The sequence below is a fragment of the Chiloscyllium plagiosum genome, unplaced genomic scaffold (genome assembly GCF_037043375.1).
Source record: "Chiloscyllium plagiosum isolate Xiang-an unplaced genomic scaffold, Cpla_swu_hap1 HiC_scaffold_3, whole genome shotgun sequence".
NCBI lineage: Eukaryota > Metazoa > Chordata > Chondrichthyes > Orectolobiformes > Hemiscylliidae > Chiloscyllium > Chiloscyllium plagiosum.
Window position 1 is genome coordinate 11,752,793 of NW_028270141.1, and position 15,309 is coordinate 11,768,101.

The 15,309-nt window shown below is 45.9% G+C and overlaps 1 protein-coding gene across 1 annotated transcript; it reads left to right on the plus strand.

The window, feature by feature from the left end:
• The first annotated feature begins 4,419 nt into the window (after window positions 1–4,419).
• sf3b6 (splicing factor 3b, subunit 6) lies at window positions 4,420–14,444 on the plus strand. The gene is made up of 4 exons (XM_043677065.2): window positions 4,420–4,550; window positions 5,362–5,480; window positions 11,902–12,040; window positions 13,995–14,444. The coding sequence occupies exons 1-4, from the start codon at window positions 4,521–4,523 to the stop codon at window positions 14,079–14,081; spliced, it is 375 nt and encodes a 124-aa protein (XP_043533000.1). The 5' UTR covers window positions 4,420–4,520; the 3' UTR covers window positions 14,082–14,444.
• Window positions 14,445–15,309: the final 865 nt, after the last annotated feature.

Genomic DNA, 15,309 nt, shown 5'->3' on the forward strand with positions numbered 1-15,309 from the left:
AGGGATGGTGAGTGACCCAGGGGTACACTGTGCCCAGGGATGGTGAGTGACCCAGGAGTACACAGTGCCCAGGGATGGTGAGTGACCCAGGGGTACACAGTGCCCAGGGATGGTGAGTGACCCAGGGGTACACAGTGCCCAGGGATGGTGAGTGACCCAGGAGTACACTGTGCCTGGGGATGGAGAGTGACCCAGGGTACACTGTGTCCGGGCATGGTGATTGACCCAGGGATTCACTGTGACCGGGGATGGTGAGTGACCCAGGAGTACACTGTGCCCGGGCATGGTGAGTGACGCAGGGGTACACTATGCCCAGGGATGGTAAGTGATCCAGGGGTACACAGTGCCCAGGGATGGTGAGTGACTCAGGAGTTCACAGTGCCCAGGGATGGTGAGTGACCCAGGGTACACTGTGCCCGGTGGTGGTGAGTGACCCAGGAGTACACTGTGCCCAGGGATGGTGAGTGACCCAGGAGGTACACAGTGCCCAGGGATGGTTAGTGACCCTGGGTTACACAGTGCCCAGGGAAGGTAAGTGACCCAGGTGTACACTGTGCCCGGGGATGGTGAGTGACCCAGGAGTACACTGTGCCCAGGGATAGTGAGTGACCCAGGGGTAAACAGTGCCCAGGGATGGTGAGTGACCCAGAGGTACACTGTGCCCGAGGATGGTGAGTGACACAGGTGTACACAATGCCCACGGATGGTGAGTGACCCAGGGGTACACAGTGCCCGGGGATGGTGAGTGACCCAGGAGTATACAGTGCCCAGGGATGGTGAGTCACCCAGCTGTACACCCTGCCCGGGGATGGTGAGTGACCCAGGGGTACACTGTGCCCGGGGATGGTGAGTGACCCAGGAGTACACTGTGCCCATGGATGGTGAGTGACCCAGGAGTACACAGTGACCGGGGATGGTGAGTGACCCAGGAGTACACAGTGACCGGGGATGGTGTGTGACCCAGGAATACACAGTGACCGGGGATGGTGAGTGACCCAGGTGTACACTGTTCCCGGGGATGGTGAGTGACCCAGGAGTACACTGTGCCCGGGGATGGTGAGTGACCCAGGAGTACACTGTGGCCATGGATGGTGAGTGACCCAGGAGTACACTGTTCCCGGGGATGGTGAGTGACCCAGGAGTACACTGTGCCCAGGGATGGTGAGTGACCCAGGAGTACACTGTGCCCAGGGATGGTGAGTGACCCAGGGGTACACTGTGCCCAGGGATGGTGAGTGACCCAGGGGTACACTGTGCCCAGGGATGGTGAGTGACCCAGGTGTACACTGTGCCCAGGGATGGTGAGTGATCCAGGAGTACACTGTTCCCGGGGATGGTGAGTGACCCAGGAGTACACTGTGCCCAGGGATGGTGAGTGACCCAGGAGTACACTGTGCCCAGGGATGGTGAGTGACCCAGGGGTACACAGTGCCCAGGGATGGTGAGTGACTCAGGAGTACACTGTGCCCAGGGATGGTGAGTGACCCAGGGGTACACTGTGCCCAGGGATCGTGAGTGACCCAGGAGTACACAGTGCCCAGGGATGGTGAGTGACCCAGGGGTACACAGTGCCCAGGGATGGTGAGTGACCCAGGAGTACACAGTGCCCAGGGATGGTGAGTGACCCAGGTGTACACAGTGCCCAGGGAAGGTGTGACCCAGGAGTACACAGTGCCCAGGGATGGTGAGTGACCCAGGAGTACACAGTGCCCAGGGATGGTGAGTGACCCAGGGGTACACCGTGCCCAGGGATGGTGAGTGACCCAGGGGTACACCGTGCCCAGGGATGGTGAGTGACCCAGGGGTACACCGTGCCCAGGGATGGTGAGTGACCCAGAGGTACACCATGCCCGGGAATGGTGAGTGACCCAGGAGTACACAGTGCCCAGGGATGGTGAGTGACCCAGGAGTACACAGTGCCCAGGGATGGTGAGTGACCCAGGGGTACACAGTGCCCAGGGATGGTGAGTGACCCAGGAGTACACAGTGCCCAGGGATGTGGAGTGACCCAGGGGTACACAGTGCCCAGGGATAGTGAGTGACCCAGGAGTACACTGTGCCCAGGGATGGTGAGTGACCCAGGAGGTACACAGTGCCCAGGGATGGTTAGTGACCCTGGGTTACACAGTGCCCAGGGAAGGTAAGTGACCCAGGTGTACACTGTGCCCGGGGATGGTGAGTGACCCAGGAGTACACTGTGCCCAGGGATAGTGAGTGACCCAGGGGTAAACAGTGCCCAGGGATGGTGAGTGACCCAGGGGTACACTATGCCCGAGGATGGTGAGTGACACAGGAGTACACAGTGCCCACGGATGGTGAGTGACCCAGGGGTACACTGTGCTCGAGGATGGTGAGTGACACAGGAGTACACAGTGCCCGGGGATGGTGAGTGACCCAGGGGTAGACAGTGCCCAGGGATGCTGAGTGACTCAGGGGTACACAGTGCCCAGGGATGTTGAGTGACCCAAGAGTACACTGTGCCCAAGGATGGTGAGTGACCCAGGACTACACTGTGCCCAGGGATAGTGAGTGACCCAGGGGTACACAGTCCCCAGGGATGGTGAGTGACCCAGGGGTACACCGTGCCCGAGGATGGTGAGTGACACAGGAGTACACAGTGCCCACGGATGGTGAGTGACCCAGGGGTTGACAGTGCCCAGGGATGGTGAGTGACCCAGGTGTACACTGTGCCCAGAGACGGTGAGTGACCCAGGAGTACACAGTGCCCAGGGATAGTGAGTGACCCAGGGGTACACCGTGCTCAAGGCTGGTGAGTGACACAGGAGTACACAGTGCCTGGGGATGGTGAGTGACCCAGGAGTATACAGTGCCCAGGGATGGTGAGTCACCCAGCTGTACACCGTGCCCGGGGATGGTGAGTGACCCAGGGGTACACTGTGCCCGGGGATGGTGAGTGACCCAGGAGTACACTGTGCCCATGGATGGTGAATGACCCAGGAGTACACAGTGACCGGGGATGGTGAGTGACCCAGGAGTACACAGTGACCGGGGATGGTGAGTGACCCAGGAATACACAGTGACCGGGGATGGTGAGTGACCCAGGAGTACACTGCTCCCGGGGATGGTGAGTGACCCAGGAGTACACTGTGCCCGGGGATGGTGAGTGACCCAGGAGTACACTGTGCCCGGGGATGGTGAGTGACCCAGGAGTACACTGTGCCCATGGATGGTGAGTGACCCAGGAGTACACTGTTCCCGGGGATGGTGAGTGACCCAGGAGTACACTGTGCCCAGGGATAGTGAGTGACCCAGGAGTACACTGTGCCCGGGGATGGTGAGTGACCCATGGGTACACTGTGCCCAGGGATGGTGAGTGACCCAGGGGTACACTGTGCCCAGGGATGGTGAGTGACCCAGGCGTACACTGTGCCCAGGGATGGTGAGTGATCCAGGAGTACACTGTTCCCGGGATGGTGAGTGACCCAGGAGTACACAGTGCCCGAGAATGGTGAGTGACCCAGGAGTACACTGTGCCCAGGGATGGTGAGTGACCCAGGAGTACACAGTGCCCAGGGATGGTGAGTGACCCAGGGGTACACAGTGCCCAGGGATAGTGAGTGACCCAGGAGTACACTGTGCCCAGGGATGGTGAGTGACCCAGACGTACACAGTGCCCAGGGATGGTGAGTGATCCAGGGGTACACAGTGCCCAGGGATGGTGAGTGACCCAGGGGTACTCAGTGCCCAGGGATGGTGAGTGACCCAGGAGTACACTGTGCCCAGGGATGGTGAGTGACCCAGGGGTACTCAGTGCCCAGGGATGGTGAGTGACCCAGGAGTACACTGTGCCCAGGGATGGTGAGTGACCCAGGGGTACTCAGTGCCCAGGGATGGTGAGTGACCCAGGAGTACACTGTGCCCAGGGATGGTGAGTGATCCAGGGGTACACAGTGCCCAGGGATTGTGAGTGACCCAGGAGTACACAGTGCCCAGGGACGGTGAGTGACCCAGGGGTACACTGTGCCCAGGGATGGTGAGTGACTCAGGAGTACACTGTGCCCAGGGATGGTGAGTGATCCAGGGGTACACAGTGCCCAGGGATTGTGAGTGACCCAGGAGTACACTGTGCCCAGGGATGGTGAGTGACCCAGGGGTACACAGTGCCCAGGGACGGTGAGTGACCCAGGGGTACACAGTGCCCAGGGATAGTGAGTGACCCAGGGGTACACAGTGCCCAGGGACGGTGAGTGACCCAGGGGTACACTGTGCCCGGGATTACTCATTGCCAAGGGGGCCACACACTGTTTCACGAACATGGAGCACGGCAGGTCATCCCGGGTTCCCCTGGAGACACGTGATCCTGACGACCCGGAACCTCGCTGACCTCCCTGTGACCTCCCCACCCCGGGGCATGCGCACTCCCCGATGCGTGGGTGGCCAGTGACGTTACGCCGAAGTGACTCTTTGACGTCACCGCGCTGCAGCGTCCCATCTGCCCCATTTCCGGCGCGCTCCTTCCGGTTTCGTGTTGGGCCTGTTGTTGGTACAGACGCGGCGCGATGGCGATGCAAGCGGCGAAAAGGGCGAACGTGAGTGCGGCCTCCGTGCGGAGCTCCTCCCCACCGCTACAGGCCCCCCCCCCGGAGACCCGATAGCCCCCGCCCCCCGCGTGGGGAGAGGAAAGGGTTAATTGCCTCGGGTCCAGGTGTGCAGCTCGGGGTCGGTGCTGCAGAGAAGCCCCTCCTGGATTCAGTGTTGGGATCAGCAACTTTAGGGCCTCAGTGCCTGCCCCTTAGTCTTTTACTCACCCCTCCCAACACACACACACACACTGACCTGTGGCTGCTTTCACCCACAATGGTCCCTATCATCAGTTTTTCTTTAGTTTACTATTGTACCTTCCTTTTCCTAACTATCTTTCTCCCCCACTTTGTACCTTGTTCCACCTGTTGTGTATGACTACACCACCACCACCAAATTTAGTTGAAATACTTCCAACTACTTACCACTAGTTCAGAAGAAGCATCACTAGGACCTGAAGCACTAACTCTGCTTTCTTTACACAGATGCTGCCAGACCTGCTTAGTTTCTCCAACAATTTTTTGGTTCTGTTTGATTTCCAGCATCTTCAGTTCTTTTTACCCCTGTATTTTTTCTTATCCTTGGAGCTGTTCTGGTATTTCTCTTTCCATTTGTGGTTGAGCAATATTTTTCAATGTTTTCTTTTGCATTTTATCCCTTTGTGCTTAAAGCCTTGTTAACCACTTTTCAGTTTACCCTTCCAGCTTCAGTAATGTCTTCATGTTTGCCCTTGGATTTCTTCCCTTGAGAATCTGTGTCCCCCTTTATGTTGTACCTCCTACATCAGTGCATTAATAATCACTTGTTTTCTTATTTCAGATTCGTTTGCCTCCAGAAGTAAATCGTATCTTGTATATAAGAAATTTGCCATACAAAATAACAGCAGAAGAAATGTACGATATATTTGGGAAATATGGACCAATCCGACAAATCAGAGTGTAAGTACTATACTATTTCAGATTAGTATTTGTCTAGGCTGTGACAGACTCTTAATAAAGGGAACCATTTGAGGAAAAGAATCCCGACAATGTAGACACAGGCCCTTTGGCCCATCAAGTCCACACCAACCGTCCAAAGTGTATCCTACCGAAACCCATTCCCCTACTAGTCTACATTTACCCCTGACTAATGCACCTAACCTAATCACCCCTGGACACCATGGGCAATTTAGCATGGCCAGTTCACCTAATCTGCACCTCTTTGGATTGTGGGAGAAAACCAGAGCACTCGTAGGAAACCCACGCAGACACAGGGAGAATGTGCAAACTCCACACACAGTCACCTGAGGCTGGAATTGAAGCTGGATCTCTGGTTCTGTGAGGTGGTAGTGCTAACCACTGAGCCACCGTGCTGCAGGAAAGATAGGAAAGTGGTGCTGAGGATTATAAATCACCATCTCATAGATTAGTAGTACAGGGTCAGTGGGCCAAATGGTCTACTTTTGCTTAAACCTTACAATATTATATCTCCAAATGATTTGTATAATGAGTGGCAGATATGTGATTTGGTGGGCGAGGGATGATAGGATTGAACATAACCATTCGTAATTGTGAATTGCATTGTTTGCTCTGGTGATTCTTCTAGTTGGCAATGTTTCCCAGTAGCAGGCTTGGGTACTGTGCCGCAGAGAAAATAGTGCAAAATGCCTGAGGTTCAATTAAGGAAATCTCCAAGTGTCCTTATACCCAAAGTTGAAATTAAAGCCAGCAATGTCAGCTGTGGCTTAGTTAATAGCACCTTTTGTTTCTGAATTAGAAATTCATGGGTTAAAATATTCGTCTCGAGACTTGCACATAAAATCTAGAGTAAAACTTCAGTGCCACCAAGGAAGAAAAGCAGTGTTAGAGGTAAAGCCTTTTTAATTCATATATTAAGCAGAAACTAGGAGGTAGCAAAAGATCTCGGGAGATGTCAAAGGAGTGTGCAGGAATTCTCCTAGTGATCTGGCCAATATTAATCTCTATGAATGCTTCTAAATTGTTTGACCATCATTACTGTTTGCACAACTTTAATGTGCACAAATTAAATGCTGCTTTTCCTACAGTGTACAATGAGTACACTTTAAAGGTGCCCCATTAACTGTGAAGTGCTTTGTAATATCATGAAAGCTATATAATTGCAGAGCTCTGTTTTCAAAGTTAATATTGCAGGTCTTGATGTACAAATCTGGAGTGTGGATTTAAGGTGGACAATCCTCTACCAAAGTGTTAGAATATTTATGTATCCGCTCGAATACACCACCCTCCTACTGCCCCTTCGACCATGATCTCACTCCCCATCACCAAACCATCATCTCCCAGACCATACAGAATCTCATCACCTCAGGAGATCTCCCACCCACAGCTTCCGACCTTATAGTCTGGGAACCCCGCACCACCTGATTCTACCTCCTTCCCAAGATCCACAAGCCTGACCACCCTGGCCGACCCATTGTCTCAGCCTGCTCCTGCCCCAGCGAACTCATCTCCACCTACCTCGATACTGTCCTATTCCCCCTCATCCAGGAACTCCCCACATACGTTCGAGATAGTACCCATACCCTCCTCCTCCAAGATTTCTGTTTCCCTGGCTCCCATCGCCTCATCTTCCTCATGGCCATCCAATCCCTCTTCACCTCCATCCGCCATGACCAGGGCCTCCAAGCCCTCCGTTTCTTCCTCTCCCGAGGTCTCCAACAATACCCTTCCACTGACATACTCATTCGTTTGGCTGAACTGGTCCTCATCCTTAACAATTTCTCCTTCGAATCCTCCCACTTCCTCCAGACCAAAGGGGTAGCCATGCGCACCCGTATGGGCCCCAGCTATGCCTGTCTCTTTGTTGGCTACGTAGAACAGTCCAGCTTCCATAGTTACACCGGCACCATTCCCCACCTCTTTCCCTGCTACATTGATGACTGCATCGGCGCCACCTTGTGCTCCCACGAGGAGGTTGAACAGTTCATCAACTTCACCAACACATTCCACCCCGACCTTAAATTCACCTGGACCATCTCTGACCTTCCCTCCCCTTCCTGGACCTCTCCATCTCCATTAATGACGACTGACTTGACACTGACATTTTTTTCACAAACCCACAGACTCCCACAGCTACCTGGATTACGCCTCCTCCCACCCTACCTCCTGCAAAAATGCCATTTATTCCTGATGAAGGGCTTTTGCCCGAAATGTCGATTTTCCTGCTCCTCGGATGCTGCCTGACCTGCTGTGCTTTTCCAGCATCACTCTGATCTAAACTATTTGTGTATCAGCTTGTTTTGTTTACATCTTCTGTACAATGTCTTCCTAGCAAGGCCTGCATTTGCTGCTTATCCCTAATGTCCCTTGAGAAAGAGGTGGTAAGGTGACGACTTGAATAACTGCAGTTCATCTGGTGCAGGTGGAATGATAGTTTAGTTAGGTCAGAAACCGAAGTGAAGTCACCTGACGGGGCAGCACTCTAAAAGCTTGTGTTTTCAAATAAAACTTTAACCTGGTGTCACGTGACATCTGACCTTGCCCGACCCAGTCCAACACTGGCACCTCCATGTTAGTTTCATTAGGAAGAGATTTCTAGGAGTTTGACAAATACTTTACAAGGATGGTAATACAGTTCCAAGTTAGGGTGGTGTGGACTTGTGCTGTGCAGTTAAATGTTCCTGTGCATCTGTCCTTTTAGGTTGTAGAGGTTGAGATGTCATGCAGATTATGAAGTTCACACCCATTTGATTTGGAGATGCCAGTGTTGGACTGGGGTGTACAAAGTTAAAAATCACACAACACCAGGTTATAGTCCAACAGGTTTAATTGGAAGCACACTAGCTTTCGGTTGTTGTGATTTTTAACTTTATACACCCATTTGATTTTTACATTAACATTTTAAAGGCTCAGTAACTTGCTACTTTCAGGTTACTGGATGCTTTTGTCATGTTTTTGCCATACAGTATTTTCTTTGACACAAGTACAAATGGTAACTGTGCTTAAATAGCACGTTGTTATTTTTAAAGTCTGAAAAAATATTGTGAATATTTGTATGTTAGTTTGAAAACAATTCAAGAATATCTGTAAACTAGGGTAGCTTTTGTTTGTCGTCTTAATGTTGGAGAACATTTTAAAGGCAGAAGTGCACACCAAGCTGAAATTGGAAGAGGGATGAAGTCAAAGACATCATCGAAGAGGTTTTGAGAACAGGCATGGTGAGGTAGTAAAATAGAATAATTTTGGGGAAGACCTCATAGGGCATAAACCTAATTTATGAAAATAAAAATGTGGAGGAAATAGAAGGCAGTTAGGAATCTGGAAGTGGAAGAAGTTTGCAAGAAAACTATAGACTATTACTTATGTAAGTTGAAGGTAATAATCAAAGGATTTAAAGGTTTGTCATTTGACAGCCAGTGGAGGTTGGCAAGAATTAAAATGCTGCTTGTGAAGTAGAGATATTGGTCAAAACATGATGTGCAAATTGTTTTCTTATTTTTTTTGACGAGTTAAGTGAGATTTTTAATCAGTTAAGGGTATCAGTGGTTATGGGGAAAGGCAGGAAGGTTGAATTGAGGATTATCAGGCCGGCCATAATCTCATTAAATGGTAGAGTAGAAGCAATGGGCTGAATAGCTGACTTCAACTTCTGTGTTTTGTTTCTGAAGTCTTTGTGTTAATTTGGTACTGGATGTGCAACTATTTTAAAGCCAAACAACCTTGGTAAAATGTAATATTGCAAGAAATGCAGTATTGCTAAAACTCAATGATAAAAGCCACTAAAGATGAAAACCAAATTCATTCTTTAAAATCAAATTTTTGTGAATGAAGAAACCAAGCTGCTCATTGCAAAGCAAAACGTATCATTTCATTTATGAAATGAAAGCCTTTGAGATGTTTCAAAGAGCTTTACAGTCATGTTGTACTGTTGAAGCATGGTTACAATAATAATGTAAGACACATGATAGAGGAGAAAGTGAGGTCTGCAGATGCTGGAGATCAGAGCTGAAAATGTGTTGCTGGAAAAGCGCAGCAGGTCAGGCAGCATCCAGGGAACAGGAGAATCGACGTTTCGGGCATAAGCCCTTCAGGAATCACATGATAGCCAATTTCAACAAATATGATGTCTAACCTGTTTGTCATGTTCTTTCAGGGGTAAATACTGGCCAGAAAGCAGAGTGATTCCCTGCTGCTACTAACAATGATGGAACTTTGGCTATATGTGAATAGGGCAACAATTTCTTTATTCTGCTAGTTAATGCCAGTTTTAACATGATTAAGTTATGAAGAAATGCATCTTTGTTAATGATATGTGGATTGCCTCATTAATTGAATAATAGAGTGCATTTCTCAAGACATCTTCAGAGATTAGCAAAGTCTTCCTGATGTGAGCCAAGTACAGTTAAATTTTTAATTTGTGCTGAGCTGAGGCCCATGATTCATTGTACCTTGCTGCTGGGTTAAGTACGTAATTGCCTTAGATTGACAAGCGCTGTTTTAACTTAGACCAAAATTTGAGATTTGTCTTGGACCTGGGTGTCTGAGAATAAATTTAGCTATTTGTATTCCATTTTAGGCTTGAATGAATAATTAGAAATTAAAAGTTGAAATTTTAAAATTGAGTTTAAATTTTTAAGAGCAAATTGACTTTTTTTTATTAAAAAGACTTGGAAATTTTTGAAAAGGATAGTGAAATCTAAATCCTCTTATTATGATGTGTTCATAATGTATCCCTGTCAAAGCTGAACTTGGTATCCTTGCTTAGTCTGGAGTACAACGCTGCAAGGACAAGTAGCAGCCATTTGACCTGCCTTGTTGTTAGAAAAAAAAATTCCATTGTTTCTGTCTTCTTCTCATTGCTCTGGCCATCATTTTATTCAAATAGTTATGCAATATGAAATGCAGTGCGTTCTTTACTTGTTATTAATGAGTAACACCTCTGTCAAATGTTTACCTCAAATCTTAACACTGATTTCCTCGCCCAGGGGGAAGTCTTTCCTTATTTATCCTGCCGAATTTCTTCAATGTTAAAACACCTGTACTAATGTTTTCAGTGTCTCTGCTCCAGTGGAAACATCCACTGTCTTCGTAGCTTCTTGTTTCCGGTTTCATGCTGACAAATCTGTACTCTTTTGTTATCTTCGTTCTTTAAAGAGACTTGCGAAATTGTTCACAACTTTTGACTGAGCCATTGCTTTTCACCAGCATGGTTATGTGTGATTTTTTTTTTTTGCTTTTTGGAAGGGAAATCAAAAATGAGATTTGTCAGAATAACCTGTTCCTCCCTGTTTGGGAGTGGAATGGTTTTTATTTCCTCCCCTCTTCTGATGCTTGGGGTCCATATCCTCCAAGTACTGAACAACACATCTACATGCAAATAAAAGTTGCCTATCCCATAAGTCAACTTCTGAAGAATGTCCTTTTCTTAACGAGGACAAAAATGTCTTGCTGATTTAAAAAAACCTAAGTGGAATAGATATGTCAGTATATTTAGTTTAACAGACACCCATTGGAACTGGCTTAACAATTCCAGAGCAAATTTTAGCCAGGAAGCTGATATCTGATAAATAAGCTTTCATTCCATTCATAGAATCCCAACAGCATGGAAGCAGGCCATTCACGCATGTCCACACTGTGATCCTCTGAAGAACATCCCATTTGGACCCACTCCCCTACCCTATTTCCCATGGCTAGTCCATCTAACCTGCACATCTTTGGACTGTAGGAGAAAACCAGAGCGCCCAGGAAGAAACCTTTTGCAGGCATGGCAGGAATATGCAAACTACACACAGTCACCTGAGGGTGCAGCCGAACCTGGATCCTTGGCGCTGAGAGAGAGCATGGCTAACCACTGAGCCACCATGCCACTCGTTAGTCTGGTTCACATTACAAACTAGCATTGAAAAGCTGACTTGTGTTCCTGACATTTTGCTTGCTCATAAGCTTGTTCAATAAATGGTAGATTGTTTTTTTACTTCTGGAAAATAAGTACTTCAAGAGAAATTCACAAATAATGAATGCACATTGTTTAATGGCTGTAAATGAGGAATTAACATGCTGTACATAGAGGTATAATAATTGGAGTAGACTAATGACCCTTTTAGTATGTTTACTATCTGACTAATTTGTATCTTAATGTAATCCACCTGTCTTGGTTCACTAACCCTGAAAACACTCAACTAACAAGTGTCTTGAAGTTGAAATTTTCAATTTCATGAAGTCACAATGTTTTTCTGGGAGAGAATGTTACAGATTGCCCTCCTTTGTAGGAAAAAAGTGTGTTTTCTGTCATATAGAAATGTCAGTTCTTTCAAATTACTGGAATAAATGAAACCAAGCAAAATCTGTAGTTTTAATGACCCCAAGTTTGTATAATCTTAATTCTGTAAACTTTGTCTAACAGAGGAAATACACCTGAGACAAGAGGAACTGCATATGTAGTGTACGAAGATATTTTTGATGCCAAGAATGCTTGTGACCACTTATCTGGGTTCAATGTGTGCAACAGATACCTTGTGGTTTTGTACTACAATGCAAACAGGGTAAGCTTTGTTACTAGGCTGTTCGTGTTGAAGTTTTATGATCAAGCCTGATTTGTTAAACGATGCTGGAAATGACCCAGTAAAAATATACGTGTCTTTCGATAGTTAAAAATCCAAGGTATTTCACAAAAAGAGTAAAACGTAACCATACAAAGTCAGCGTAGGTATTTAAGGAATGGATGACAAGCTTTTACATATAGTTCTTGTATAAAGTGATGTTCCAGCAGCGTGGTTTGGCTATAACATCACTGAAGAATTAGGGAACGGTATTTTTGCGAACACTTACCTCTGTTCACAGTAACACGATTCGAGCAGCAATCGATTCACATGCTTCATTTTGTAGTTTTGCCAATGTCGGCTAAAGTCAGATATGAGAGATACGGTACAATACATTGAGCTGCTTCATCTCAAAAGTTAACCTAATAAATGTTCATTGCTCTCCCTCTGAGGCAACCACAACTGTACCTGAAGGTAGTGGTGAAGAAGCTCTGTCCCTGCATTAACAATTTTTTTTAAAGTAATGTATTAAATGTATTTAAATATGGTTTCAGCCTTCATTTCAGGCTGTGCTATATTGTGTTAGGCTTTTGGGTTGTTTTTGAGCAATCGTGAGTGATTTTTATTTTGCTGTTCTGCCCCTAACCCCACCTTTCCCATAGGCCCCATTATTTCTATTAAGCAAAGTTTTACTGGAACACAACTACCCCATTATAGGAGATCTACCTGTATAAGCTGGTGAAGTAGACTTCGAAAATGTTCCAAAGAGTCTGATTCGGCTTAATGCTCTGCACAGTGGATGGTAAAAGTGGGTAGGGGGAAAAGGTATACAGATTGATGGAATTCAGAATAAACCGCTTGCATGGGAATGTATAGGGTTGGAGTAATGTTGAGCTGCTATGGAGTAAATATTTTAAGGCTTAAACTTTTTTAATCCTTTTGGAAATGTGGATGTCACTGGCAAGGGTGGCATGTGTTGTCTGTCCCTAACTGCCCTGAAACCCGTTTACTTGGCTATTTCAGAAAGCAGTTGAGTCAACCTCATTACTGTGTATATGTGGGTAAAGAACACAGCTTTCGATCTTTAAATGGAGTTTTAAGATCATATCACTAGGACTAACTAGAGTTTTGGTTAATTGGAATTTGATTCCGTCAGCTGCCATGTTAGGATATGAACATTTCTGCTGTGCATTAGCCTGGTTTCTTGACTACCGGTCCAATGACATTAGCAGTACACCACATTTATCCTGAGTGTTTAGTATGGAGGATAGGAAACATGTTCGGGACTTGGGAGAAATTGGATATGTGTTGCTGAACTTTGGACAAGTTGGAATTTCTAAGAATGAAATGAGAAGCACATCAGGGTTGTTGTGTCTTGAAGTGATTATACTTTGTATAAGAGATTCAGACAGAGGAACACAGATAGGTGCCATAGATTATTGTCAATCCACTTGATTTCTGGGCAACACCCCCGGACCACAATCAATCACTGCATAACCTGAGGAAGTGTCGCATCACTGACAGCAACTTCTGGGTTTCTGCTTTTCTGCATATGTGCCGACATTTGCTGAATGTTTCAATGGAATAATGACTGTGAGTGCTGATTAGTTTTGTAGTCTTCACCACTGTAAACCTAATGACACCATCACTTTTGGGAGTAATTCTAAATATTCTGGTAAATGTTGTATTTTGTTTTGCTAATTCTTGGATTAACAGTTGATTAGTGTGCTACAGTGGCTGTTTGTTTAAAAGTAAGGTTTTGAGCTTGTTACACTTAGCCTTGATCCTTAAATTCTTTGTGGTGTTCCTTTCTGGTTAATGATCATTGAATCCTTAACACGAATGGAATCTCATTTTCCATTGATATAGTTCACAATTTGTAAATCGATAGCTGGATTTGGCTATTTTTGTGACTTCCATTGCTTTAAAAAAAAACATTTGTTCTCCCTCTTTACAGGCTTTCCAAAAAATGGATACAAAGAAAAAGGAAGAGCAACTTAAAATTCTCAAGGAGAAGTATGGAATCAACACTGAAACAAAATGAACCATTGGGTTTTGTTTTTTTAACTTTTGCTTTGTAAATACTATTGAAAGGACTTTTGAAGATGTCTTAAACTTAGCAATTTGGATAAATCTCACCAGGTTATTTTGTAGTTTAAGAATACCATTTACTTTGAATAATCGGTGGTTGTTTTAAATATTACTTCTGTTTATTTTGACTTTATGTAATATTTTCTTAATTTGAAACCTAACGTAATTAAGTTTGCATACAAATGGTGATGTTTATATTTGCAAATACTTTTACTGGGACTACACACCAGTTATCATGGTGATCCAGATATTATTTGTCAAATGTGCACTCTTGTATTCAAAATGATTGTTTGTGTACAATAAACTGTAAAATGGTTTTATGTTGGTCATTATTGATGTATTTCTGTGGCGAAGTGTGAAGCTAATGTTCTAGTGTAAGCCTGTTGATACCAGTGAATTAGGTAGCTAGAACACTGGGTTGTGGCCTGGTTTGGGACGTGAGATGAAGAAGTCCACCTATTGTTCAGTATTCTGACCTTCTCTGTCTTGTTATCCTCCCTCAAACCAGCACCTCCAAACATTAAGTGTAAATGTTCTTGTCATTAAATAGTAACCAGTTATAAAGTTTTGAAATGTTGCAATCTTTTATATTTGTATTTCAAAAATGTGCAGCTTTGTATATGTATGCAAACATGTACAGAAAAAAAGCATAGTTGCTTTACCTCATTTTCATCTCTCCAGTGCTCTTCTGATCTAATACCAACTGAGACATCAGTTTGGAAAGCAATTGTAACCATTTTGGGTGACCTTTGACTGTTATAAAGCATCTTGATAAGAAATCCATTTATTTTTTGTAGCTGAACAACAATTTGATTTTTTTTCTCCCCCTTGTGATCTTTGCAGTGTTTTGAGGGCGTTGTTTACAGATCTATGTTAACTCGAGGCAGCCCGTTGATAATTCCAAATGCAGTGCCGTTTCCCTCTGTAGTAAGACACATTGGCCAGAATATGCCTGGCCAGGTAGATGTGGGTTTTGGTACATATGAAGTTTCAGGAAAGTGATATTGTCACGACTCTTGCAATCCAGCCTCCATTTAGCTTTGTCCAAGGTGAGCTACAATTTCTGTTGAAATCTCTTGAAATTTTCATCCTAACAAAATTGAGATTTAAAAAAAAAACAATTAAGTGATATTTTCATTATGAATTGCCTGTTTGAGAGTTTGAAAGCTGTAAACTATGTC

Bases quoted from the DNA above. Each gene is read 5' to 3' on its own strand.
- sf3b6 (XM_043677065.2), top strand. From the start codon at position 4,521: ATGGCGATGCAAGCGGCGAAAAGGGCGAAC. The intron at 4,551-5,361 runs GTGAGTGCGGCC...TTCTTATTTCAG, and splicing joins AAGCGGCGAAAAGGGCGAAC to ATTCGTTTGCCTCCAGAAGT. The intron at 5,481-11,901 runs GTAAGTACTATA...TTTGTCTAACAG, and splicing joins CCAATCCGACAAATCAGAGT to AGGAAATACACCTGAGACAA.